This window comes from Vanessa cardui, chromosome 10 (genome assembly GCF_905220365.1).
Source record: "Vanessa cardui chromosome 10, ilVanCard2.1, whole genome shotgun sequence".
Classification (NCBI taxonomy): domain Eukaryota; kingdom Metazoa; phylum Arthropoda; class Insecta; order Lepidoptera; family Nymphalidae; genus Vanessa; species Vanessa cardui.
In genome coordinates this window covers 6,904,272-6,932,165 of record NC_061132.1, presented here as the reverse complement: position 1 = coordinate 6,932,165, position 27,894 = coordinate 6,904,272, and the positions used below count along the sequence as shown (strand labels likewise).

Here is a 27,894-nt window from a genome sequence, read left to right as displayed (position 1 = left end):
ATCTTCTTTTGCTGTTATAGTAATTATATTATTATTTAAGGTAAGAATTATATCATTTTAAGTAATATAGGCACGTCGTTTTTTTTATTCATTCATTCCATTCAATCCAATCATTCCAATCTTTTCGTTTACCTCGAATTTGATTCGTTCACTTACTGCTTACCGGTAACTCATTCACATTCAGTCGTAAGTAAATTGTTCGGTGGGAGGGTGTAACGCATATCATAGTCGTTAATTTAGCGACAAGTGCGGAAAATAAACATGTCTAATAGGAGGCAAAATTTTAAAAATCCCTTTTCGAGGCCATGGATGACTGAAACTGGAGCGGCAGCAGCAGCCGCAGGCCCAGGGTCAGTCGGACTGAAAGGAGTTGTTGCCGGCGGTATTACTGGTGGCATTGAAATTTGTATTACATTCCCCACCGAATATGTGAAAACACAACTCCAATTAGACGAAAAAGGTTAGTGTACTTCTTAAAATTAATCATAAATCGATTACTCCGCAACCATAATGATATTACTATAATTTATGTGAAATAGTTGGAGTTGATCTTTGACGAAATTAGTAACTTAATTAATTTAAAAAAATAATGTGTTTGATATTATTTATTGCGTCATTCGGTGTTGTTGGGACGAAGTATTTATTGAGAACACTTTAATTGATAAAACAAAGTCGTGTTATGAAAATATATTTTCCAATTAGAATCATGTTGCACGGGTATCATTTTCGAGGTTACGATACTAACATGAATATCAAGTAATCTTCCGTAATGTTTGTTTGTCTTCGACTATTGTATTGGACTTTGTACGATTACAACTTTTTTTTTATCGTTAAATTGACAGCTGCGAAAATAACATTCGTTGCTACCAATTTAATTAAGTACTTCACTGGTATATATTATTTTATAATTTAACTTTAATGTTAATATAAAAAATATATATAAAACCCACAAACATTAATATTTTAATTAATAAATCTGTAAAATAATTTTATTAAACCCAAGAAAATAGGTACTAATATTTTAATTAAAAAGTGAAAAAGGTATAACATTTGTATTTTATTCATCTAAATATTTTAATTCCAATTGCTTGAGTACAATAAAAAGGAACTTAAAATCAGCCTCTCCCAAAACACTCATTTCCTATAAGGAATATATACCATATTTAAATTGTTATAACTTATAAACAAATCAAAAGAGTAAAATACTATTTAATTTACATTTAATGAGGGTACCTATCAAACCAGGCTGGCATTTTTTAGCAGTTCTATATTTAAAAATAATTCAAATTTAGATAAAAATATGAATTATGAAACAAACAAGTCTTATAAATATTATTTAAATTTCTTGTCTTTTATTACAATAATAAATAATTGAATTGTAATAATTATAATAATGACCTTGTACACCAAACAGAATTAATGATTATGAACTAAAAATTGAGGTCAAATTGCTTATGTAATGTAATGATTGCTGCATTAATATACAGATAATATTAAATGATTATAAGAAATGTAAAAATTGTTTTTCTTTAAAATAGATTGTTTGATCCAAAACATATTTTATATAAATAATGTAGAACTAATTTGTTTCCCGCTGTGTAGCTTAGATCTTGAAAAGTATGGAACGGATTTAAATGATCAGTAAACAGTGTTTCTAGAGGAAAGTCTATATGTATTATACATACATGTTATTGTAAAGAAATGCCAAGAACTGCAACTTTCCTAGCTGGAAAAAATTATATTGGCCCTAAAATTAGTAATCGTGTGAAGACAGAAAGAATAGCTAGCTATCCTTTCTGCCTGTTGTAATATAAATATATTAATTTTTGATCAATTCTGATAATTCTTTTTGTATATTAATTTAAAAATTAAGACATAAATTCAGAATAACATTGTCAAGCTAAATCAGCTAAGATATTTTTCTTAAACGTCGATTACGAGAAAAAATCGAACTAAACACAAAAATATCACCTACATTTAATCACGTATTTCGGTAAAATTCCATGTGTATTCCAAGGCCTATTCATGTTACAAAAACTAATCGTAACACATTTACTAATAAAATTAGGAAGTTGTCGTTTGTTAAAAAAAAAAAAAAACAGATGTAACAAAACCTATAAAGTAATTTACGAACTATAATTTCAGCTATTAGATGAATTTATTTTGTATTTTCAAGAGACATAATTTACCAAAAATATAAAAAAATAAGAACTTCGCTTTGTTAGCAACTGTACGATAATTATCGTAAAACGATTGTAATACGATAATTTCTGAGCAATGTAAGATTGCGTAGCACTCTCATATCTATACTCTGTTCAAACCATAACAGGAAAAATGACAAATAAATAAAATTTGACAGAAAATTAACGCGATGTCATTGGTTCTGAAGAGCTGGATTAATCTATGATATTCACTATGGATTTGAGAAAAATCTCGTTTTGAACGTCTACAAAACTGTTATCGGTATTTTGGAAGTAAAATTAAAGTAGATATGTTGTTTTGTGTAATGTTGTATTACTAATAAAGATATATTAATCATATGCTCTTAGTAATACACAATATAGCAGAGTGATTAGCTAAATTGCATGAAATACGTAAAACTACGGTTTGTTTCTGTTTATTCCTTCTAATAAAACTTAATTAAGAATTTTAGAATACTTATGTTACTTTACAACCACTCATCAAATATTCTATCGCCAAACTGAAACAGTATTGTTCGGTTCTGAATTGAAGGATAAGCGAGCTAGTGTAGCTTTAGGCACAAGGGACATAACATCTCGGCTTCCAATGTTGGTGACGCATTGGCCATTGGTTGACTTCTTGGCCATTGGTACTTTACAGCGCCAATGTCTATGGGTAAAGATGACATACCAAGCAGAAGGCAATCATACTAATTATTTTTGTATGCCGGTAGAACTCATAATGGTTAACTACCTAAGTACAACAAGCTGTCCATACTTTCCGTGCTCAATCAAATCCAAACTCCAATGTTTTCATTTACCGACCCAGTGTTTTTGTTTACATATTGTAAACATAAAGCTGCTAAAACTGAGGTGAACGGGTTCAGTACCCGGAAACGCTGTTCGTATGCTTAATTTGTGTTTATTAGTATCTTTTGCTCTGCGGTAAAGAACATGGACGAACCCGCATTTATCGAATGATATTTTAGCACACATCACTACCAGTATTTCAGTACAGTTATTTAGTAATACTGTAATAAATATTCTGCTTTAAATTAACTAATAACAACAGTTTTTTTTAATGTTCGATTTGACATGATATGGCATTACGATATTCAGCCTTGCATTTTTGTTTTATATATTTCTAATATTAATGTAGCGACGCATCAGATAAAATCAGATAATACGATATCACAACTTGCTTTATCAAACACTCACAATTTTATTTACGTAAACAGTTACGAAATAATTTTGTAACAATATAGCAATAATTTGGATAAAAAAGTAAAGTAACATCCTGTAAATTTCCCACTTCTGGGCTAAGGCTTCCTCTTCCATTAAGAAGATGGTTTGGAACATATTCAACCACGCTGTTCCAGTGCGGGTTGGTGGAATGCACATATGGCAGAATTTCGATGAAATTAGACAGAGTCAGGTTTCCTCACGATGTTTTCTTTCACCGCCGAGCACGGAATTGATTATAAACGCAAATTAAGCACATATAAATATATAGTGGTGCTTGCCTGGGTTTAAGCCCGAAATCATCGGTTAAGATTCACGTGTTCTAACCACTGGGCCATCTCAGCTCAATTTGGATAGAAATAGTTTAACGAAATTACTAAACGTATGTACTTATAATGTTTATTTACATATATTCGCGATTCAGTTTTATCTAAGATTAGTAATAGAATAGAATAGAATAGTTAGATATCAAAGTCAGACAATATGTTTTGTTAATAAGCTGGAATATCATGTGTTAAAATATCAACTATTGAATATGATATATATTTCTTTTGTTTTACGCGACGCTACTTTTATTTATGATGCATATTTTTTCCGACAACTACAGCAGTCTACAAATAATAATGAATTTTTACGCCTTTATTAATCTTTCATAATTTCCATGTCCATCTATGAAAACCGTATAAAAAAACATTTTTATAGTTTTTATTAGTAAAGACACGCGGCAAGAAACATTGATTTATAATAAAAAATATTTATTTACTATATTTCATCACTAAACATATTTATGTTTTTAAAAAAGCTATCAAACGTAAGAAGTATTGTGTAAACGAATTCATAAAATTCGTTGTTCTAAAAAAAGCTTCGATAGCCGACTTCATTTCTAAAACCAGCTCGCTGGAGTTTAAAATATTCGATATATTTTTATTTCTGGTCATTTCGTGCATTCAAATCCAGACTCAAATATGTTATGTAATACACATATAAATATATTTAAACACGTTACACACATTCATATATCACGCCTTGTTTTTTTAACCCATTTAACGTTGTATTCAGAAAGACAAAAACAGATTATATCTCGAATTTATTCAATTGTTTTATTCAACATGAAAGCATTACTATACAATTTCACATTGATTGTCGAAACTCTACTACAAGTTCGTAAAGAAACACTCAGATTTGAGAAGTAACAAAACTCGGCGAGTTGAAGACGATCGATTCTTTCCCAAGACGTGCTATATATACTAAATAAATTACGAAAGTAGCTGTCTGTTGCTCGAGACGAAACCAGAGAACCGAATTAAATAAAATTTACTATGAGACACGCTTGAATCGAAGAACATAGGCTTTGTGTAAAAACACATAACAACTGGATTTACTCGGTGGTAGGGCTTTGTGCAAGCCCGCCTGGGTAGATACCACTCATCAGATATTCTACCGCTAAAAAACAGTACGCAGTATTGTTGTGTTCCTGTTTAAAGGGTGAATGAGCCAGTATAACTACAGGCACAAAGGACATAGCATCTTAGTTCCCAAGGTTGGTGGCGCATTGACGATGTAAGAATGTTTCTTACAGCGTCATTGTCTATGGGTGATGGTGACCACTTACCATCAGGTAGCCCATATGCTCGTCCGCCAAACTATTCCATAAAAAAAATACCAATCCCTAAAAGCCACGGACAGCAATTTATCATCAATAAAGTCGTCAATGTTACATTAACTAACACACAAGCTATCTTTGGCAACTTTTTGACGTTCTCTTGATTACTGTAGTGAGAGCGTATACATTGTCCCATAGCAGAATTGTTAAACTGTGTTAATGTTACAGGAATAACAAGTTTATTATTGTTTCTTGTATTGATAATGCTCATCACAATTTCTAGAAAGTTTACGTCAGTACATATATTACAATATCTAGTACAAGTTGGGAAGCGACAGTCATTACTTTTATTTCCTTAAATTCACTTCTTAAACAGGACAAAAAGTAATTCTAATTGATGATAAAAGAATTCTAAGATATCGATTTAAACATTAAATTAATATTCGAATAAACTGAACGAGTCGAATCGACAAATATTTATTATATTAGAACACCGAAAGTCATAGATTGTTGTAAAACCATAGCGCCTGACTTATATGTTTTATGTATATAGCTATAAACATGGATAGATTAACGAAACACGCCATTGTTATCAAGTGCATTATGAAGATTTATACTCGGGAGTAATCCATACACACACATGTATATATTTCATCATATGACGCTCGAGTATTAAATGTTAATGTATTTGTGACATAATTATCTTCTACAAAGTTTCACATCGTATCGAAAAGGAAAAAGTAAATATCCTCATATTTTCCTTGTCATGGGTCTTACAAAATCTTTGTATCTAGTAATCTCGGGTCATTTTAATATTTGCTTTACATTATAGAGTGAGTTAGCATACATTCATATCTTTAGTAAATTTAGATAAGGAATCAAATATTTTTATTTTTCTTTCTGATAACGTTGGTTACAAAATTCAACGGCTTACAGATGTTATACGCGTTCATAGCAGATTTCATCAAATTAGTTTTCGTGGTCTGTACGTTTTTTTATGCTATAGGTTAGCGGGCGAGCATATGGATATCTGATAGTTCCTTACATCATCAATGCTCTACCAACCTTGGGAACGTAAGATGTTATGTCCTTTGTGACTCTAGCTACACTCACCCTCACTCTTCCGGATCCTCAAACCGGATCACAACTATACTAAATACTGATGTTTAGCTGTATAATACCTAAAGAGTGGGTGTTACCTACTCAGATGGGCTTGCACAAACCCATACCGCCAAATAAAAGCTAGTTGAAGGAGCAACATATAGACAGAGTCATTTTCTCATTTATAATATAGATGATGAACTGATTCGTATACAATATCCGTGACTCGGCCTTTGATCAAAGTACTTGACCTACAATTTCAACGAGGACGTTACAAAAATATACAATTCATATAGACACATACGTAACACTGGTAGATCTAAATCGAATCCGGTTACCATGAAAAATGTAAGTATTTTGTCTATATGTTAATTATTCAAAAAGCTTGGAACTGAAAATTTACAGTAGTTCTTAAAATACTTAACCCGAAGTTAATGATTTAAAGTAAAGGATAACAACAATAATTATACAGTACTTTAAATCATGAATAAATTTGAAAAATTTTGTCTGTCTGTTTGTTTGTTCCGGCTAATGTCTGGAACGGCTGGACCATTTTTAACGGAACTTTCGCTATATAATAAGGAATTACTTAGGCTACAATTTGTTTTTTTTTTGTTATACTCAAACGCGTACAAGTTAGTAGCTTGTTTTTTTATAATGAACTAGTACTCTCATGGCTTTCTCTTTGCGCAATGTGTAAAACTTCACCTATAGCAAAACAACCGTATCACACTTTACCCCTTCGGGTTGTAAATTAAAAAAGTAGTCCATGTCCTTCCCTGAAACTTAAACGATATCCATATCAAATTTAATGTAAAGCAGATTAAGCAAGAGGTTACCAACAAAATAAAATTCACATTAATTATAATATTGGTAAAAAATTGCGTTTATTCATCTTCACATTTCTGGTCATTTTATTCATCGGCTGTAGAGGAAACCTTCAATTGTCGAATGATATTCTGCCACATGTTTATGCGTAAATGCTGAACAGTGATATATTTTCAATTGACTATTGTTTTGTTTGCTAGTGTATGCCCCGAGGCTAAGCCTGTTCTTGACAAGTACTAAATGCAACTTTAAGTTACACATTTACTTGAAATTGTACCATTATAGTGGTGATGTTCATAATTCAATAGTGTAAAGCAATTTATTCATGGCTAGTTCGATTCCATTCCAATAATATCACTTAGTGCCTGGACTTTGTGCAAGCACGGGTATCTACCCAGTCGGGCCTATCCACTCACCAGATACCTACCGCTAATCAGCAATACTTAGCATTGTTGTATTCCGGTTTGAAGGTAGATTTAGCTTGTGCAACTACAGTTGGTGGCGTATTGATGTGATGTAAGGAATGGTTATTATTTCTGACTGCGTAAATATTCATGGGCGGTGGCGACCACTTACCATCATTAAAAAAAAGTAATGATTCATTTTGTATACCGTTTTCATACGACGCTATAACACCAAACCGTTTCACCACACCCATTCGATATGCTATTGTACTGTAACCGCCCTTACCTTCCATACTACATCACATACATCACATATAGCTTAGCTCAGCTATTAGTAAGCCACATAGTGGAAGCTACATATAGATAAGAGATAAACAACTTTGAACTTGAATTGACTCACGTTAGAACATTTCAAATATTCTAAATTGACTCAAAGTAAAAGTCAAAAATCTTAATTCAATATGTATAGAAGTGTTTACACTTGCTTATTGATAGTCAAAAATCAACCACCGGTTTCGGAATTTAACACCTCGGACCTGAGAAGAACCGGATCGATAGCGTTTAAAATTTAAAATATTTTACAGCAGTCTTTATGGATTCGTGAAAAAATGGCGTCTTGAACGTCTGCGTTATTAAAGGAACTTTGGAAGAAAAATTAAAGCAAATATAAGTACTTCAGTGAAACAATTTTGCTAATGCAGTGTGTGCCATAATAGCAGAGCTATTATACTGCACGCCTGGAATTTATTAAACTGAACCTAAGGTTGTTTAGACTTTAAGTCATTACACAATACAATATTAATCAAACGTTATGTTAACTAACGATGAAATACATGTCGAAATAATAACCTCCTTTTTTGAAGTCAGTTAATAATGGGTAGCCTACACCTGACCTTTTGGTACTATATGCTATATCGTGGAAAATATTTAATTTCAGGTGGTACAAAGAAATATACAGGTATCGTTGACTGCATTCAGAAGACTGTCAAAGGCCATGGCTTCTTCGGTCTGTACAGAGGTCTCAGTGTCCTGCTGTATGGCTCAATACCCAAATCAGCAGTACGGTAAGTTGGATAGCATTAGAAAAACTATACTTATATTATAACAAGTAAAGGGTAATATTGGAACCAATCTTCCAATTCTAAATGATCTTTGACTAGAAGCTACATTATTTTGTATATTCTATATTGTACATGGTATCAATTATGTATATTATATTCATATCATGTATTTTAGCTGATCTTTATAAATGTTTATCTAACACTTCAGATAAAACTGAATATCTTCATAAGATATCAGTGAGTTCAAATTATATGCAACATAAAAAAACGCTGCAATTTTCATGTAACTTCAACATAAAAACTTTTTAAATTTAAATAGCCTCCACGTTACTCAAATGTCGGGCTTATCAGATCCCGAGCTTCAAACTGGAGAGATTTCCTGTGAAGAAAGTCATTAGCAATCCGGAGTTTGGAAGTTGGTAATTACGTTTCCTTGCCATCAGCTAAAATGCATATAGCAAATACATTCAGTAACGATCTCTTAAATCGTGTCAGATTGCCATCCTATTGATTATAAGATTGACAAAAAGCGTGCACCTGTGTTTACACACACCTATGTATTATTGTATAATCCTGCGCAATTAAAAAGTCAATTAAATTCATTCAATTTCACATGCTCGTGTTATAATATAATTAAAAAACTAAATAATCAAAAAGTATTCTGTTACGTAATCAACCTCCTTACTTCCTTTAGTAACATGTATGTATTATCAATTATATCACACGATTATGTAAAACAAATAAATAGTTACGGGTGACTTTCATGAGGTTAACAAGTTTCAGTCGTTAGGTGATAACTACAGTTCAATGTGTCGCTCTCTATACTGATAGCATTCAATGACAATCCGGACGATCATTAGCCTAGATACACGAATGTATTTAATTAGTATTTATATTATAATATTCAAAAATCGAATGCGATTCATAGAAGTCAATAATGAATTTTAATAAGGTAATCATTGTCCATTTCTCGATCGTGTTTTACAGTTAATTGTGAATAGATGAGTATAGCTCTATTTGCCTTATTTGTCTCACTGGTAGACAAAGATGTACTCTCTCATGGAGGCCATGCTCTTCATTCCCACAGTACTCGATTGCGAGGTGATGGATCAAACGCGAGCGAAGCCGGGGCAACAACTAGTAAAAATATATTCAAAACTGACTTTAAAAAGCTGATATTTATAAATATATTTCTTTATAAGGACTAGTGATCCGCACCGACTTTGTGCTGGTGTACTGTATACGATACAATTGTACAGCGTACCCTATCAGGAATAATATAGATTTTTACGAGTTATTTCTTTGGAATTCGATTATTAATTTCTATGATTACCCCCATATGCAAACTTTTACCACCTTATAATTCTATTAAACATATAAACTCGTTGTATGATTAAAGAGCTTTTTAAGATAAGACAGTTTTTTCACAGGCAGAGTTAAAAATAATTGCGATATTTTAAACGCATACCTTGCCCCAGTTACATATAAGTTTATCAATAGAAAAAAATCCAACGGCGTCCAATCACAAAGTCGCGACCCTTCACGTAACTCTACATTATAAATCACGGAGAAAAGCCCAAATATTCTTCAAAAAATATATAAACTAGTTAGAAAAGAAGGAAGATTTTTTTTAAATGGCTTCTCAAATCAATACACGAACTTCGAAACTAGGCGCCAAACAAAAATAAATTGTTATGTAAATACAAATTACAACACATTTGTACGCTACGTTATAGAATGTTTGGTTTAACCCAGTTTAAGGAAAATTTACATACGTAGATCATATTTACCTTATTTGTTGATAAACGAAACGACTTGTCTGAATATTATTTTACCCAAATATACTTGAGTAAAGTACAGTTTTATTTGTTCTGAAAGTATAATAAAAGTTCAAGTTAGCTAATTGTGGTTTCCATTATGGTATCTTGATAAGAAGAAAAGCCGAATAATCGGTTACGGTTTCATTTGATAATCATCAAATTATTATAATTACGGTAATAATCGTGTAATTTGTTCACTAATTAGAATTAGGTAATAAAAATTCAAAGCGATATTTCGGTGCTTGTTTCGTAAGGGATTGTAATACAAACAATAAGACTAAAACAGAATATTTATTAGAAATTATAGCGATCACTAGTAAAGCCAAATATAAAGCCGATCCCAAAAACAAATGAATTAATGATGTTCTCAAAGTTTTACGTGTATAAAGTAAAGTAAGAAACTGTAAATTTCCCACTGCTGGAATAAAGCCTCCTCTTCCATTAGGAGAGGATTTGGATCATATTCCACCATGCTGTTCCAATGCGAGTTGGTGGAATGCATATGTGACAGAATTTCGATGAAATTAGACAAATGCAGGTTTCCTAACGATGTTTTCCTTCACCGCCAATATATATGTGCTCAATTTGTATTACAATAATAAAATAAAGCATATATATAGTGGTGCTTGCCTGGGTTTGAACCCGCAATCATCGGTTAAGATAATTGCAATTATTTATTGTTATTGCTAAATAACAGCGTTTTAACTACTGGGCCATCTCAGCTGTCATTACGTGTATAATATTGTATTTAGAAGTTAAAACTCTTTTTTAGATTTGGAGTATTCGAGCAAGCAAAACTTTACATGGTAACAGACAATGGGACGCTAACAACGACTGGCAAACTGGCTTGCGGTTTGGCTGCTGGTGTGGCTGAAGCGATCTTCGCTGTCACACCCATGGAAACTGTCAAAGTGAAGTTCATCAATGACATGAGAATGGAAAAACCCAGGTTTAAAGGTTTCTTCCATGGTGTCAGAACTATCGTCAGGGAAGAAGGTAAGTTTGAATATTACATTTTAGTATTATCTTTAAATAGTATAAAAAAAAGTTGCTTGCTTCTGTTCCTATGTATGCTTAGATCTTTAATATTCCGCAACGGATTTTGATGCGGTTGTTTGTTATATAGTGTGATTCGAAAGGAAAGTTTTGGTATATAATACATGGACAATGTAGTGAAGAAACCCTGACAATTTTAGAAGATTCTAATGTAATGTCTTAATTAAACCAATTCTGTAGTATATTACGTATCAGTATTGCACCCGTGCGAAACTGGGGCGGAAAACTAGTGTTACATAATTGTTCATTCTCCAAAACTATGCTTTGTGGTATACGATTTTGTAAGATTTTGAAAGCTTTGTAGCCCTTTTACGAAAATGTTGTCTTATGAGGTGTATGAAATTTGGCACAGTTGAAGTTTATATGGAGAGTGCTAAATGTTAATATTTTTATACGTAATTCATTTGAAATACATTAAATTATAATTAAAAAATCACTTATAATAATGGAATCAAAACTATCAACATAGATTTAAGACATACTTAATGTCCCAACGGTGTCACAACGTAGCGTAGTTAGCCTCGAACTCAAAGCTAATAGTCAGGAAAACCCTTTTCAAAAACAATTCCAATATATGTAGAGACCTTTAAGTAAAACATTGTTAGATCTACATTTAGGCATGTGTCCGATATATCGAAACTAATCTAAAATCGGATGCCGTCGGAACATCAGATATCGATTTGATGATGACGAGTAACCGTTTTCACCGCATCTAAAATTGGTACGACGAAGCATTCAAAGTACGATAACATTAAACTCATGAAATATTCGCCCTATCTCTCTTTACATTTACCCATATGTGAGAAAGAGATGAAGCGAAAGTTAAACTGATTTCGATATCACATCCGTTTTATCCCTTTCTCGCATATCGTACAATGTTAAGTTAAACAATGATAGGGTGACATGTGAAATCGGATGTGAACACTGACATTTAATCGAAATATCCGATACACCACCGATGTCACAAAATTTGCTCGTCCGGCCTATATCTAATACTAAGAAAATAACACATTACATTTATATATTAAGAAATATCAATATCTGGTAGATAGAGAATACTTTATTGCATTTATTTTCAAAACCTAATTAGTTTGATTATCAAAAACATGAAGGTGCATATATATCTTCAATACATCTATTTAACCGTGTATGTTGCGCAAATTTGTCTTCGTATTAAAGGTGTCAATGAAGGTTTTACTTATATTTTGCAATTAATCATATTACATAAAAATAACATTTGTAATAGTAATAATGGTAACTGTTATTTAGATTATTTCAAACATTAAGTAAGGTAAACATTACATTTAAATTTAAAGCGAAATTATTACTTGTAAGTCAATTATGTATCAATGATAATGCATTGTTTATATTATCATCGTTACATTGGCTTATGGCAACTTTTAGAAATAATGAAGTATAGATTTTACTTAGAAAGGTACCATTTATATATAAAACAAATAGTTAATGCCCAAAAGTTGATCCTTGAGGTACACCCTTAGTATAGATCCAGAAGACTATTCTATTAAAGGAAAAATGTTCATTAAAAAGCATTGGTACGAAGTGTTTTAGCCTTAACACGAGCGTTTTGATCTAAACAATCAAATGCCTTTGATAAATTACAGAATACGTCAATAATTACATAACATAAAAGTTTGGAAAAAACATATTACAATTGTGAGTCTATTCTATATATGTATATATTTATTCATAAATGTATGTTAATTCCAGGTATCGGTGGTGTTTATAAGGGTGTAACAGCCACTATTATGAAGCAGGGCAGCAACCAAGCTATCAGATTCTTCGTAATGGAATCTCTCAGAGACTGGTACAAGGGCGGGGACAGAGACAAACCAGTTCCAAAATACATCGTTGGTTTATTCGGTGGTGTTGCAGGTTCGACATTATCCATTAAAATTAAATATTATCTTTCTTTCAAACGACTTATATGTCTTTATTCAACTCATCATAATCATCATCGTCATCACCTTCAGCATTATCATTATCTAGTCTTCCTAATCCTACTTTTGAGTATAGGTATCTCGCCCACAAGCCATCCATGTTTGTTTTCACATCGTCAATGCGCCACCAACCTTGGGAACTAAGATGTTATGTCCCATGTGCCTGTAGTTACACTGGCTCACTCACCCTTCAAACCGGAACACAACAACACTGAGTACTGTTGTTTGGCGATAGAATAACTGATGAACGGGTGGTACCTACCCAGACGGGCTAGCACAAAGCCCTACCACCAAGTGAATTGTTCTTCGTCTTTGACATATTATATGATTAATTCTAGATTTAGGGATTCATTACATGCTTGAGAATCTACTTGAAAGTAGGGCTTTGGTAAAGCTGATTAGGTACCATTTCTTAGAAAATTTAATAAATATACATATATAAATATAAAATAGGAATTTCTAATTATTATTTTTTTTCACCTCTCTGAAAAGCCGCGTCTGTTATTATTAACATTAAACAAATATATATTAACTAAAAAAGTGTTTCAATTCATTTACAGGTGCCGCATCCGTCTTCGGTAACACTCCAATTGATGTAGTCAAAACTCGAATGCAAGGTCTCGAAGCCAAAAAATACAAGAGCACATGGGATTGCTTCATAAAGACCTGGAAACACGAGGGTCCGCTCGCTTTCTACAAAGGTACAGTGCCTCGTCTCAGTAGAGTAGTGTTCGACGTCGCAATCACCTTCACTATATACGACAGTATCATGGACGTGTTCAATTATGTATGGAAGTAGTGTAAACGGGTCATAATGTTGCCATTTTATAAATTACCACTAATGTAAACGGGATACAGATTTCATAAACGTTATTATATATGAATAGATTTTTGTTATCGCAGGTCGAATTTATATCTGGATTTTTGAAAGTATTTTGTTTTTATTACACGTGATCGAGTAAATTGAAGAGTTTATTTTAAACAATTAGTCATACTTTGATTATGGTGATAATCTACGTTTTTTTTTTTGTTTGCTTTCATATACAGACAATTATTTTATAAATTGACTACTTTATATTTTTATAATAAGACGTGAAAGAATATAGTGTAAGTATAATGTTACCCATTTTATATGACGTTTATTCGAGTTTTTCGTGAATTTCTTGCAAGTGCTGCCATATTAAATATTGAAATTGATAATTCTAAAAGGATTTGAGTGTAATAGTTACAATATTTGCAACGAATTCATGTGAGACTAGACTGAGTGTATAAAATATGTATGTGTAACCTTTCGATGTAGTATTTGTGAAACATTTTAAACGATGTTACGATCAGATCAGAAGAATCGACATCAAATATATATTTTTGTATAACATAAAAATGTAAGCTATTATGTTGTTATATTATTTTTAGATATGCATTGGAAAAATATTTTTAGAATATTATTTTTTTTACGTGATCATTTGTCTTGGTTCCAGGGTAGGTAATGTGATTTATACGAGGATTTTATTTTATTTTTTATGACTGCCTTAATTTTTATATAAAGCATTTAGAGTTGTAGATACCGTTTAAACACTCATGGGCGTAGCTATTAATGAAATCTAATCAAAATATAATTTATTAAAATAGGCTTTTACAAGCACTTTGGAATCATTCATTCAGTCATTTAACAACTACACTAATATCTGTCACCGGTTTGGAAAGTAGATTCTACCGAGAAGAACCGGCAAGAAACTCAGCAGTTACTCTTTTCAACATTTAAAAATATAGTCATGTTAGTTAAATACAATTATGTATGCATGTAATTTATCCTACCTTAACTTTTCTTGTGGTTGTTGACGGTACCTCATAGGTATTGATAGAATAATACTTAAGTTTTAAGTATCGTTTCTATTGAGGTGTTTCAAATCATAGCATTTTTCTATGGTATGATGTAGTTTCTCCGAAGTATATTAATTAATATCTACGCTCACGACTCTTTCAATATTCATCGACATTTCAATCATGGATCAAATGTGCCCAAAAATATTTAGTAAATAAAAACTGTTTTTATTCGTAATATAATTGAATACAAAAGGATTTTTATAAATAATTGATTGCCCGCATTTAAAAAGATTATTCATTGTTTAATATTTTTATTGATTTCATTATTTTATGGGATGTAAAATTATGTAGATTTATTTTGTTATTTTATATATATTTCTTTCTTAACTTATTGGTTTGAATTTAAACGAATTTACTTTGTACTATATATTAATATTTATACTACTTTGTATGACAATCTTTGATATGTTTTTTTTTTTAAATGACAATATATGAATAAGAAACATCTTCCTTTGCCAACAGTTTGTGTTTTTAAAAAGTCATCCTTCCAAACAACCCTTTTACAAAAAAATGGATATTTAAGTGTTTACTTATGAAGGTGATTTATAAACATTTATCAATTAATAAGAATTTTATTAAATATTGTTTCATTTAATATTTTACTATTAATTTATGAGATGCTTCTCTATATATGTAGTCTGTTGTAAACAGATTTAAAATTAAGTATATTACAATTGACACATATAGTATATATTTATTAAATATGCTGCTTATAAGCAATATATTTCGTTATTTAATTTCCAAAAATTAATATAAAACCATTTGTTTATGTTACATTAAGTTTTGCATTTCTTTAAACATTCTCTTACACCTCTCGAGCCTTAGGGAACTCATTGTAATAAACAAAACAAATAAGAAAAACTAACAGTTAGTTCTAAAGTTAGATTACTATCTGACAAATGTTGTCTATGGTAATTGTCTATGTTTTGATTTTATTATTTGAATTAGAGTTCTTGTAAGGACATTCCGAATAATTTTAATTATTAGTTATACATACTATTAAAATGTTTTTACTGTTTTTAAATATTGAATGTGTGTAGTCACATTTGTGTTATTTATTTCATGTTTTCATTTCAATAAATTATGGCAAGCAAAATTGTTTTTTTTATTTCATAATAAATTAGCACCTTATAGTTTATAGTTTAGCAGTTAAATTTCCTCATCAAAAATAACAAACGAATTATAATAATATAATAAATTTTTGAATTGCAATCAATTTTTAAACAAATATAAGTAACTGAAATGATAAATATATACATTTGATTATAACTTTTTAATTAATAATCAAATATAGTTTAATAATCCTGGATATTAGCATTAAGGAGTACAATGTATGTCTGTTTAGCGGTAGAATAAACAACAAATGAATTTTTTTAGACTAGCTTATACTATGCAAAACAATATAATCCACGCATGATGAGAATAGGACGCGGCCTTTCTGACCTGAGACACGCCCGTTCTTTGGGATGCTCACGAGAGGTAACTTATTTGTTAGTCCCATGCTAACTGCCTACTCGTCTATCTTAGTGATTAGATTAATGAATGTTAAAAGTGCTAAAATTTTAAAGATTCATACGTGCGTACAAACAAACAAATCTCACATAGACTTGATTTAGTCAGATACAAAATCGAAAAATCAACGTACACAATTTCTTTGCTAACGCTCCTTTTCTCGATATACTTTGACAGAGTTCTATTCGCATAACGCACTGATATTACCAATAAATAAACTACAGCTTAAAAAATGTATCTTTATTATCACAGAAATACATTATTTTTTAACAATTGTATAAAATCATCAGCAAATGAGCTTAGAATGGAAAATATGTATATTTTTCAAAAGCCCGCCCAGGAACACATCTGTGGTTCAAATTGAAACTTTCCACAATGTTCATTTCTTCTTTACTCAACTCAAAGTCAAAGATATTCAAATTCTCCGCAATTCGTGACTTTGTAAACGACTTCGGAAGGACTGGTATGCCGCGTTGAGTCTATATTAAAATAAATAAATGTATAAAAAATAATTAGAAGAATATTTAATAAATCTATAATAATAATAGGAGCGGAAACGTTTTATCTGTAATGCCTATTAAATTACTTGTTACTAATTACTAATTAATTAATTATTGAACCAATAAACACATCACAAGTTGCAACCAATTCCAGAGATAGTTGTATTAGTATATGATGTTTTTATATAAAAAGCTGTGCTTTACAGGTGCACCAAAGTTGGATTATTAAATTGACGAAGATTTCTAACTTTTATGGTAAAATTGGTAAAAAAGAAAAGTTGAAATTTTACATGTTGATTCATTTTTTCAAATTAATTAAAAATTGTCCGTGTAATTTTGAACCTATATTTAATTTTAAGGTGGTAAATGATCCAGCTGTCAATCTACAGTAGATTTAGCTTTTAAGATTATATTTTAGGGGTAACCAATTAACATGCTGCTTCTATGATGCCTTTAGTGTCAGCGTAGCATGAGGCCTCAGATTTGAATTCTGGCTTTATCTGATTAATTAAAGCTACTTATCATTTTTAAACAGAATAATACTTACTAGATATCTTAAAGCAATCTGTGCTCGAGTCTTGCTATATTTTTCAGCGATTGCCCACAATTTTGGGTCAGTTTTTATGACATCTTTCCCAATAAACTCAGGTCTTGCTTCAGATATAAGACCAAGTGGTGTGTATGCCACTGGAGTAACATTCATCTCCTTGCAAAAATCTACTAATTTATGTTGAGTCATTGTTGGATTTACCTGGGAAAAGAAGATAGGAGCAAAATTATAATATAAGACAAACACAATATAATAATAAAATAAGCAGCTCATAATTAATAGTAAAATAAAAATTGGCGTGGGCAACATATAACACCATGGTCCCCCAAAAAAAAAACCGGCGGTACCCTCCGTCTTTCAGCGGGCGCCACGGGATCGCTTACTACCGTGACCCCCTGACGGTCGGCCCGCCTATTCGGGCCTCTGACACCTAAAGGGGATTCCCGGGGTACCATGGTCCCCCAAATCAACTCCAACTTAGCCTAGGTAGAGAATACCACCCAAGATTTCATTAACAGTCAAAATTTGTCTTTACAAACTATATCAATGGACAAATCATTATCAACCCAAACACCCAACATTTTTTTAAAAATTTAATAAAAAAAAAATTCGTTCAAATGATTATATGTGTTACCTCAAACTGATTGACAACCGGTTTGATGTTTGCATGTTTAAGAATCCTCTCCAATTGCTCCTCATTGAAATTCGAAACGCCTATGGATTTTACAAGTCCAAGATTTACTGCCTCCTCCATACCTTTCCATGTTTCTATGTAATCCACTGCAGTGTCTTCACCCTTTGCCTTTTAAATAATATTGTTGTTATACTAATACTATAAATGTGAAAGTAAGTCTGTGCATCTGTTACTTTTTTTATGCCCAAATCAGTGATTGATTGAGATTGAGATTTCATCAAACTCCGTGTAGTAACTATACAAAGTTTGATGAAATCTGGTATAAGAAAACTTAAATCAAAAGTAACAACATAAGGTGCCGACGATAAATACCTTTTTATATCTTAAATTAAGTTTGTATTACATTACTAATTTAATCTTGAACTTTTAATTAAAAATTGATATTATTTGAATAATTTGTTTTAATTTAAAGATTAATAATAATGGTTGAATTAAGGTTAAAATTTTGTTTGGTGCACTTCATTCTTATTAATGGGTAAATTAAGTAATTATAATGATAATATATTTTGGTAACAGTAATATTAATTTCTACTAAATGAATCAACTAAAAAGTTCTTAACTAAAAAATTCTTTTAAAAACAATACATACATTAATTGAAACTGGCCAGTGGATTAAGTACAGATCCAAATAATCCAATTTCATTTCTTTCAATGAATTCTTTAGGGCTGGTACAACTTCACTCTCAGCATGATGATCATTCCAGATCTAAAAAATTAATACTATTTGAATTGCTTAAATGATTCTACTCTGATTATACAAGTACATCAAATAATGTTGGATGGATCAAGATCCCACATAGGTTTACCATCTTAGTGTTTACCACCATCCATTCAGTGTGTCAACAACCTTGGGAATTAAGATATGTGCCTGTAGTTACATTGATGCATTTACCCTTTAAACTGGAACAACAATACTGAGTGTTGCCATTTGGAGGTAGAATATTGAAGGAGTGAGTGGTACACAGACGGGCTTGGACATAAGTAACCAAGGTCTACCAGTTAGAAAAGTATGTTTGAAATAATGATGCAAAAGAGTAGCCTAATTCCAGCAGTGGGAGTATACAATCTATTACTTTGATGTTATGTTACTTATGCTTAAAATAAAAAACTGGTAGAATCACCTTCAGACTTTAAAACAGTAATTGTACATAATAATTTTACTCTTTACTTAAGGTTTAGTAACATAGTCCAATTGTATATGAATTGTTAATGTAAGTAATAGCTTTTTTTAAATTATTTTATAGTCACCTTATTTGTTACAAATAAATCTTCCCTCTTAATCAATCCCTCTTTTATTTTGTTTCCAATTGCTTCTCCCACTTCTTGCTCATTTTTATAACAAGATGCAGTGTCTATATGTCTATAACCAAGTTCTATACCCCATTCCACAGCTTGTCTGTATTGGCCCGGTTCTGCTTTACGCTGCAATAAAATTTTGAATACTTGAAATTTTAAAAAGCTATGTGGACAGTGTATGAAATGTCTCTAAGCTGCATGGATATTATTTGGCAAGTTCCCAGCCTAATTTTGTTGATTGCTAGCTAGTTTAATATTATTTATATTACTATTATCAAAAAATTTATTATATTTATTCTACAGATTTACTTATAAAAATAAATGTTATTTACCGCATATGTACCTAAACCAATCATAGGCATTTCTAACCCATTATTTAATTTAACTTTCGGCACTTTTGTAAACATTTTACTTGATTATTATAAAATTAAAAATATGTATGTAGAAATATATTTTTTCAATTTCAATTCAGTTTAGTCAATGTCTTCGATATGATTTTTAAATGGACGCTCCTATGATATCTTAACAATTTATTGAATTGAGAAATGCTTAATTATAAAGTATAAACCCAATTCCACAACGAACGATTACGATAACCTCTAAATAACCTTTAATAATAATAAGTCACTCGTAATAAATTAATATTATGAATGCGAGTGTTTTAATGTTAATATTTGTGTCTAGTTTATTACGGTAAAAATAATTCATGTATATTAAAATAAATATTCTAATCTAAAAAGAGTGTGCGAGTCATTTGTTTTTGTTTATATTTACTATTTTCAAATATTTTTTTTCTTAAGTTTTTGGTACTGGAACTGATTCCAATAATTTCAGCACTTTGTAATTCCAATATTTATTAATAGTTAATAAAACAAGCAGAAGAGTATGGATAAAAATAGCTAATAAGCAAAATGTTTAAGTCAGTCTAGCTTTTTATCATTACTTATCTTATTAAAAATCAACTTAATAGGACCCGAATAGTTATATACAACCTAATATTTTCTCTCAATATCTGTGGCCGAGTGAATGAAATCTAATTGACTTGACAAATGACAATTGACAATGACAATCGTTATTTATTTTGATTTGCGTGAATGCGGGATTATTCTAATTTGTCGAACACAATATTAATTTAAAAGGGTTAAATGAAACTTTTTTATTATTTATAAGTTAATTTGATAAGTAATAATTATGTCAAGTTTAGAAATAAAAGACGAGGCGTCGCAGTCAATAGTAAACTTCCTGAAAACTCATGCGCCCAAGAATGAGGGTTATAGTATTGAAGCAGAGTTGAAAATAGATTTTTTACTTGCTAAAAAAAGGAGTAAGGATAAAAAAGGAAAACAAAAAACAAAGAAATCTAAGATTTTGACTCGGAATGAAAAGAAAGCTCTCGGTTTTTACGTTATACCCAGAAACAGTATCCAGTACAATGATATGCTAGCTTTAAATAAGGTTTGGTCTGATTATATAAATGAATTACTTGAACTAGAGGATCAAATTCCCGACTCAAAAAGTAATAACTGGGTCCAATTTACCCAAAGTTTTTATCGAGCGGACTTTCATGGTGCTATGATGGAAGTAGTGCGCTCTAGATGCCCTAGTTATGTTGGTAAAAAAGGAATCTGTATAATGGACACTAAAAACACCTTCAAAATTGTATCTGAAGACAATATAGTAACTACAATACCTAAGAAGTGTAGTGTTTTTAATTTATTTATAAATGACATTATAGTATGTATTTTTGGTAAACTCTTGTGTGCAAGACCCGCAGAACGCTCTAATAAAAAAATTAAAAGCTATTTGCATCCAGATTTATGATTATATCTTATTAATATTGAATAAATGTAAATATAAAAAATAAACACTTTATTTTGTTTCATTTAATTTATTTAATATTATAAATTATTGTTTTCATTTTTAGTTATTTAACTCATCAAACTCAAGGCAATAGCCTTTAAATATATAAAAGTTAAGAGGTGGACCCATTTGGCACATTTACATTAAGCCAACAGTCACCTTTATATAAATTATATATTATAATATTCAAGAAATTCTTCCATTACAGTTTAGTGTTATTTCAGTAGTTTGGGATGGCCAAAATAATATTATCGTTTTACAATGATGCTCCAATCTCTATCTTTTGTTTCGATGCCACATTATCGTCCAATTGTTTTCTTATGACAGCTCCATCATATTTAAAATAAGTAATAGTTTTACATGCCAGTATTAAAAGCTAAGCCATGCCATATAAAATAATATTAATTACAGCTTTACAAATGATTGATCAATTAATTACAATAATAATTGTATATAATAAAAAAAAAAATTTGAATGCACGACGAATTGTTCCTCTCTTCGTTTTGATCTCTGCTACTCGCGTGACTCCGTCTACGCCGGGAAAGGTCTGAGTGACCCGACCCAGGGACCAGAGCAGCGGTGGTGTTGTTTTGTCCTTGATTAGGACTAAAGACCCTGGTTTCACCTCCCCTCTGGAACTAAACCATTTGGATTTGGCCTGGGGTCGGCATTAGAAATTCGCATCCCGAATTTGATGATAGTAGGGGTTGTTTCTTAAAGGGATTGTTCCCCTTTCTCGAAATTTACCACTCCCAACCCGCGGAAACCCATAGTTTTTTTTTAATGTGCGTTTAAAGTTACGTGTAACGGATCGATATTTTACATTATAATTAACCTTAAATCATTATTTTTATGTTCATTAGCTTTTATCTGTATTATATTTTAACAAATACTATATTAATTTATAGTAAAAAAACGTGTAAAAGTTTAATTTAATTTTGTAGTGAAGCGATTCTTTTGTAAAGAAAATAATAAACACCCAGAAGATTTTACGAACATGATAATAGAATACAATATAACATAAAATATAAAAAAGATCCATTTATCGCATTATTAAATTTAGTCAAGTATATATACAGATAAATGGTTCTTATAAATTACTAAAATATACCTATTGTTGTTTCTATTTTTCACCCAAAATTAACAGCTGTGAGGGGCACAGAAGTGGCGAAGCCACTCCGGCAACAAAAATAGTAAATAGTTATAGTAGCTAAGGATAGGTTAGGTCAGGTTAGTTTTTATGACCAAACGCTGCGCAAGCCGAGCGAGCGAAGCGAGCGTGCCGCGGCATCGGCCGGCGCAGCGCCAGAAATCACATTGTATACCAATAATTGGATTTTTATATCTCTCCCCTTCCAAAATTTAACTAACAGTACGAATTTTGATGATTTTAGTACTGAAATTTAAAAATTGAAAAAAGAAAACTAATGATTTCCGCGCGGGGGGAGTGGTGGTGTAGGTACTACACCACCCCCCCTTACCCCCCACCCCTTCCCCAACTTTAAATTCGGGATGCGAATTTCTAATGCAATCCCTTTGGCCTGTAGCAAAGAAGTGTACTCATTATGGAAGCGGCTCCAGAAATGATGTCGTATATACTGGATTCTCCTCCATCGGTCCAGTCGAGTGATGTCAGCTTCAGTCACCTGAGAGCATGGTACTGATAAGAGTGGTCGTTCAATTAGAAAATGAGAGGGAGTTAGTGCCGAAAAATCATTAGGGTCTGAAGAGAGAGGTGTAAGAGGACGCGAATTTAGAATCGCTTCTATTTGAGTGAGAAATGTATTCATCTCCTCAAATGTGAAATGGCTTAGAGAAAGTAATCTTTTTAAATGATGCTTGCATGATTTGACTGCTGCTTCTGCTAATGAGTTGAAATGAGGACTATAAAGAGTCGAGATGGCCCAGTGATTAGAACGCGTGCGCACAAGCACCGCTTATTCATGTGCTTAATTTGTCTTTATAATTCATCTCGTGCTCAGCGGTGAAGGAAAACATCGTGAGGAAACCTGCATGTGACAAATTTCATAGAAATTCTGCCACATCTGTATTCCACCAACCCGCATTGGAACAGCGTGGTGGAATATGTTCCAAACCTTCTCCTCAAAGGGAGAGGAGGCCTTTAGCCCAGCAGTGGGAATTTACAGGCTGTTGTGGTTTGTTTTGTTGAGGACTATAAGCAGGTGTGAAAATGAAGTCGATACCCTATTGTGCTATCTCACATGCAACATTCGATAATTGAATAAATTTCTGTATTTCGTTAGATGCGCCTACGAAATTCGTGCCATTATCAGATCTTATCGTCCGCGGTTTGCCTCGACGCGCTATGAAACGATGTAGCGCGCCATATAAGCATCAGTGCTAAGATCAGAGACGAGCTCCAAGTGCACTGCTCTTACTGCTGAGCAAACAAAGATGCACATATAAGATTTTATTAGTTTGCAACCGCGGCCTTTACGATCGGCTATCAATACTGGCCCTGCGTAATCTACATAACAATTGAGAAATGGAAATTCCAGATTAGTTCGAGCACTAGGTAAATGACCCATTAGAGGCTGTAAATTTTGTGCTCTATTTTTGAAACATGTGAGGCGATAAGTCTAGATAAGTTTCTGCCACCTAGAGGGCAATAACTTTGTTTTATATGTGACAATAATAATTGTGGGCCGGCATGTAAAAGTTTTAAATGTTGCATATGAAATAAAATTTTGTAAAAATATGCTTACTACAAATTACAATGGGACGTTTTATGTTAAAATCGTAGGGGGAGTTGTCAAGCCTACGCGAATGAGATTATGATTGTCAATGAATGGTGTCAAAGGAATCAATCTACTTTTGCGTGGCAATTTATGACCAGATTTTAAAAGATTATATTAGGTTGGGGAAAAAGTCTTTTCGCATATAGTATGTATGAACTTGTAATAAAATCTCTTTGGCTATACCATTTGTATCTGGCCGGTTTTGGTATCATTAAAAAGTTTTAATTTTAAAGAAGGCACTTCCAAATTCAAATTAGGAATTTGTGTGATTTTCATTTGTTTTTGTTGTTGTTAAAATGAGTGAATCTAAAGAAGAATTTCGATACATTTTAAAATTTTACTATAAAAAAGGTAAAAATGCAACTCAAGCCGCGAAAAAAAATTGTGATGTTTATGGACCTAATGCAGTATCTGTGAGAGTAGTGCAAGTTTGGTTTAAGCGTTTTCAAGCCGGAAATTTTGATATCAAAGATGCATCTCGCTCTGGTCGCCCTGTTACGGACAAAATTGATGCCATTTTTGAAAAAGTGGAGCAAGATCGGTATATAAGTAGTTACGATGTAGCTGAAGAACTGGCAATTGACCACAAAACAGTTTTGACTCATTTGAATAAAGCTGGGTACACAAAAAAGCTCGATATATGGGTGCCTCATGAACTCACTGAAAGAAACCTAATGAACGGTGTACTCATTTGTGATTCTTTATTACGACGTAATGAAACCGAACCATTTTTGAAGAAGCTGATAACTGGTGATGAAAAGTGGATCACATACGACAAGAACGTGCGAAAAAGATCGTGGTCAAAGGCCGGTCAAGCTTCACAGACTGTGGCAAAACCCGGATTAACTCGCAACAAGGTAATGCTGTGTGTATGGTGGGATTGGAAGGGCATCATTCATTATGAGCTGTTACCGCCTGGCAGGACCATCGATTCAGAACTGTATTGCGAACAATTGATGAGATTGAAGCAAGAAATTGAGAGAAAGCGGCCAGAATTGATCAGACAGAAGGGGTGTGGTTTTTTACCATGACAACGCTAGACCTCACACATCTTTAGCCACTCAACAAAAATTACGAGAGTTTGGCTAGGAGGTATTAATGCATCCGCCGTATAGTCCTGACCTTACACCTTCAGATTTTCATCTGTTTCGGTGTCTGCAGAATTCCTTAGGCAGTGTCAGGTTAACATCACGAGAGGACTGCCAAAACCACTTGTCGCAGTTTTTCGATCAGAAGCCCCAAAATTTTTACAGCAATGGGATCATGTCACTACCAAGAAGATGGCAAAAAGTTATGGAACAAAATGGCACCTACATATTTTAGTCAAATGTAAATAAACTATAAAAAAACTTTTTGAATTTTCATATAAAATACGAAGAAACTTTTTCCCCAACCTATTATATACTCTTCAGGAAACATTTCAAGTTGACAATGATGTATAATAGTGTTTATTGAATTTTCTATTTCTGTTGCTTCTGCAACATTTTATTTTTACGTTTTAAGTTATAAATAAATCTTTGTATATGTATATGTAATTATTTTGTAAATTTTATTTAGGCTAGAACATTTTTCTAATAAGCAATTAATGATTGATGAATGCGTGATTGCGTCTGAATGATAAACGTATGAATGATTGCGACAATTACTAATGAAATGACTAACTACTTCCAGCAAATCGTTTTTCTCTGTGTTTAGAATTTTCGGCCACTCTTTTTCATCATGAAGTAAAAAAGAAGGACCGGACCACCACAGAGGTGGATCGTTTATTACGTCGGCACTGAGGCCACGGGAAACAAGATCCGCCGGGTTGTACTTCGACGGTACGCTCCAGGGGTGACCAGATTTGATTTCCAAAATCTCATCGACTCTGTTTTCAACAAAAGGTTTTAATTGATTAGAAGGAGTTGAAAGCCATCCTAGAACTATGTTAGAGTCACACCAAAAGTTACATCTATGAATGGGTATGGTAAGTGATTCCTGAACCTTAGTACACAGCCTTGCACCTAACAAAGTTCCGCAAAGTTCAAGCCTCGGTATCATCGTCGGTTTGACAGGCGCTATTCGATTTCTAGAGACAAGAAGCTGTACATTTGTAGAACCATTATCACTACTTGATCGAATATACAGACATGCCCCGTACGCCTTTTCCGATGCATCTGTAAAGACATGTATTTCGTGTTTATGTGAAGCGCCGACAATTATGATATAGAATCAACTGTCATAACACCGTATTGAAGGTTAGGGTAACTCTGTAACATTAGGTATGAAGAATAAATTGAAATTGAAAATATTTTTATCTAGTGATAGCATAACAAATTGGGTTTAATTCAGTTTAAAAAGTGATTAATACTGATACTATCTATATACGTGACAACATCTGTGTATAGAAGAACCATCGAGAATGACTAAGTAATAAAACAAAAAAAAATACATGACAATACCTACTACCAACTTTAACTTCTTTTCCAATTTTTACATTCACTTGTGGATTGAAAATCGACTGTTACTAAAAATTACAAACAAGCCAATTTAGTGAATTTAGTACCAAAATCAAAATAAACTTTTTTCAAGTAGGTAGGTTTTTTCGAGCATATTTGAATCGTCATTTTACAATTAAGTGAAGCTACCATTTGTTCGGAAAGTAGATTCTACCGAGAAGAACCGGAAAGAAACTCAGTAGTTACTCTTTTTCAACATTTAAAAAATACAAAGTCATGTCAGTTAAATACAATTATTTAAAATAATATATCCTGCTTGGAAGTCAACGGGTATTAACTCTTTTATCATCTATAAAATCTTGTATAGAATAATATGGCTTTTTTACCATTTTTTTTTACAAACGGTTTTAATTTACGAAACGGAAAAGTTAAAATATGTCTGCGGAATTTTATTATAGAAACGGATACCTTGCCCCAAGAAGGATTTATTGACTTTCTGGGAAATACGGTACTCTCAGTGAAGAATAAATTATGAAATTTGATATTTTATCAAATTTTATAATTTAATTGCCGTTTTAAGAAGGCATCAACCGACATTTTAATATCATCTGGCAACTTTGATAAACAACTTTTCAGGAGTTTTAATTTTAGTATTTGTACATTACACGTAAAGATAATTTTACTTAAAAAAAATTATTTATTTTATATTTAGGTACTTCCCAAAACACACCATATAATTGTTAGCTGTTATCGTTGAATCATTGCCAATCACAGATGTTGTTTTTATCAATGTGACTTCACCAAAATGACTCAGCATTTTTGCGGGGATAACAAAAGGTTTAAAATTTAATTTTAACCAATGACCAGAAAACGAGGTTATTTTGATGAAACATATTATTGTGACTGTTTATTAAGAAACTCAACATTTTGCAGTAGGTACTTTTTTAAACATAGTACCCAAAACATTACAGAACCATATCTTGTAATAATTCAATAAGTAGTTAGGCAAGTGCCGCTGACATGGTACGAAGATGATTCTGACTTCATTTTAATAGGGCAAAATCAGATGACTGCCTCGCTACCGATGGTCCACTAGAACGCCAGTAACAAGGCTGGCTTAACGCTTCATAGATACAGATGAGGTATCA

General features: G+C 32.0%; 3 protein-coding genes across 3 annotated transcripts; 2 read left to right on the top strand and 1 right to left on the bottom strand.

The window, feature by feature from the left end:
* Positions 1 to 172: 172 nt before the first annotated feature.
* Positions 173 to 15,687, top strand: LOC124532833 (putative tricarboxylate transport protein, mitochondrial). The gene is made up of 5 exons (XM_047107933.1): positions 173 to 460; positions 8,296 to 8,422; positions 11,012 to 11,235; positions 13,024 to 13,188; positions 13,814 to 15,687. The coding sequence occupies exons 1-5, from the start codon at positions 262 to 264 to the stop codon at positions 14,050 to 14,052; spliced, it is 954 nt and encodes a 317-aa protein (XP_046963889.1). The 5' UTR covers positions 173 to 261; the 3' UTR covers positions 14,053 to 15,687.
* A 1,187-nt stretch (positions 15,688 to 16,874) lies between these two features.
* LOC124533016 (aldo-keto reductase AKR2E4-like) lies at positions 16,875 to 20,323 on the bottom strand. Its single transcript, XM_047108178.1, has 6 exons — positions 20,022 to 20,323; positions 19,642 to 19,815; positions 18,983 to 19,099; positions 18,334 to 18,501; positions 17,697 to 17,900; positions 16,875 to 17,128 (listed from the first exon to the last, which is right to left on the bottom strand). Exons 1-6 carry the CDS (start codon positions 20,094 to 20,096, stop codon positions 16,949 to 16,951), a joined length of 918 nt encoding a protein of 305 aa, XP_046964134.1. The 5' UTR covers positions 20,097 to 20,323; the 3' UTR covers positions 16,875 to 16,948.
* Positions 20,324 to 20,750: 427 nt separating this feature from the next.
* On the top strand, positions 20,751 to 21,548 carry LOC124533017 (ribonuclease P protein subunit p29). The gene has a single exon (XM_047108179.1). The coding sequence runs from the start codon at positions 20,881 to 20,883 to the stop codon at positions 21,508 to 21,510; it is 630 nt and encodes a 209-aa protein (XP_046964135.1). The 5' UTR covers positions 20,751 to 20,880; the 3' UTR covers positions 21,511 to 21,548.
* The last annotated feature ends 6,346 nt before the right edge of the window (positions 21,549 to 27,894 follow it).

Excerpts from the sequence above, each read along its gene's own strand:
- LOC124532833 (XM_047107933.1), top strand. The coding sequence starts at position 262 with ATGTCTAATAGGAGGCAAAATTTTAAAAATCCCTTTTCGAGGCCATGG. Across the intron at positions 461-8,295 it reads ACTCCAATTAGACGAAAAAG|GTGGTACAAAGAAATATACA; the intron begins GTTAGTGTACTT and ends ATTTAATTTCAG. Across the intron at positions 11,236-13,023 it reads AACTATCGTCAGGGAAGAAG|GTATCGGTGGTGTTTATAAG; the intron begins GTAAGTTTGAAT and ends TGTTAATTCCAG.
- LOC124533016 (XM_047108178.1), bottom strand. The coding sequence starts at position 20,096 with ATGTTTACAAAAGTGCCGAAAGTTAAATTAAATAATGGGTTAGAAATG. Across the intron at positions 19,100-19,641 it reads ATTTATTTGTAACAAATAAG|ATCTGGAATGATCATCATGC; the intron begins GTGACTATAAAA and ends TTAATTTTTTAG. Across the intron at positions 18,502-18,982 it reads ACTGGCCAGTTTCAATTAAT|GCAAAGGGTGAAGACACTGC; the intron begins GTATGTATTGTT and ends ATTATTTAAAAG.
- LOC124533017 (XM_047108179.1), top strand. The coding sequence starts at position 20,881 with ATGTCAAGTTTAGAAATAAAAGACGAGGCGTCGCAGTCAATAGTAAAC.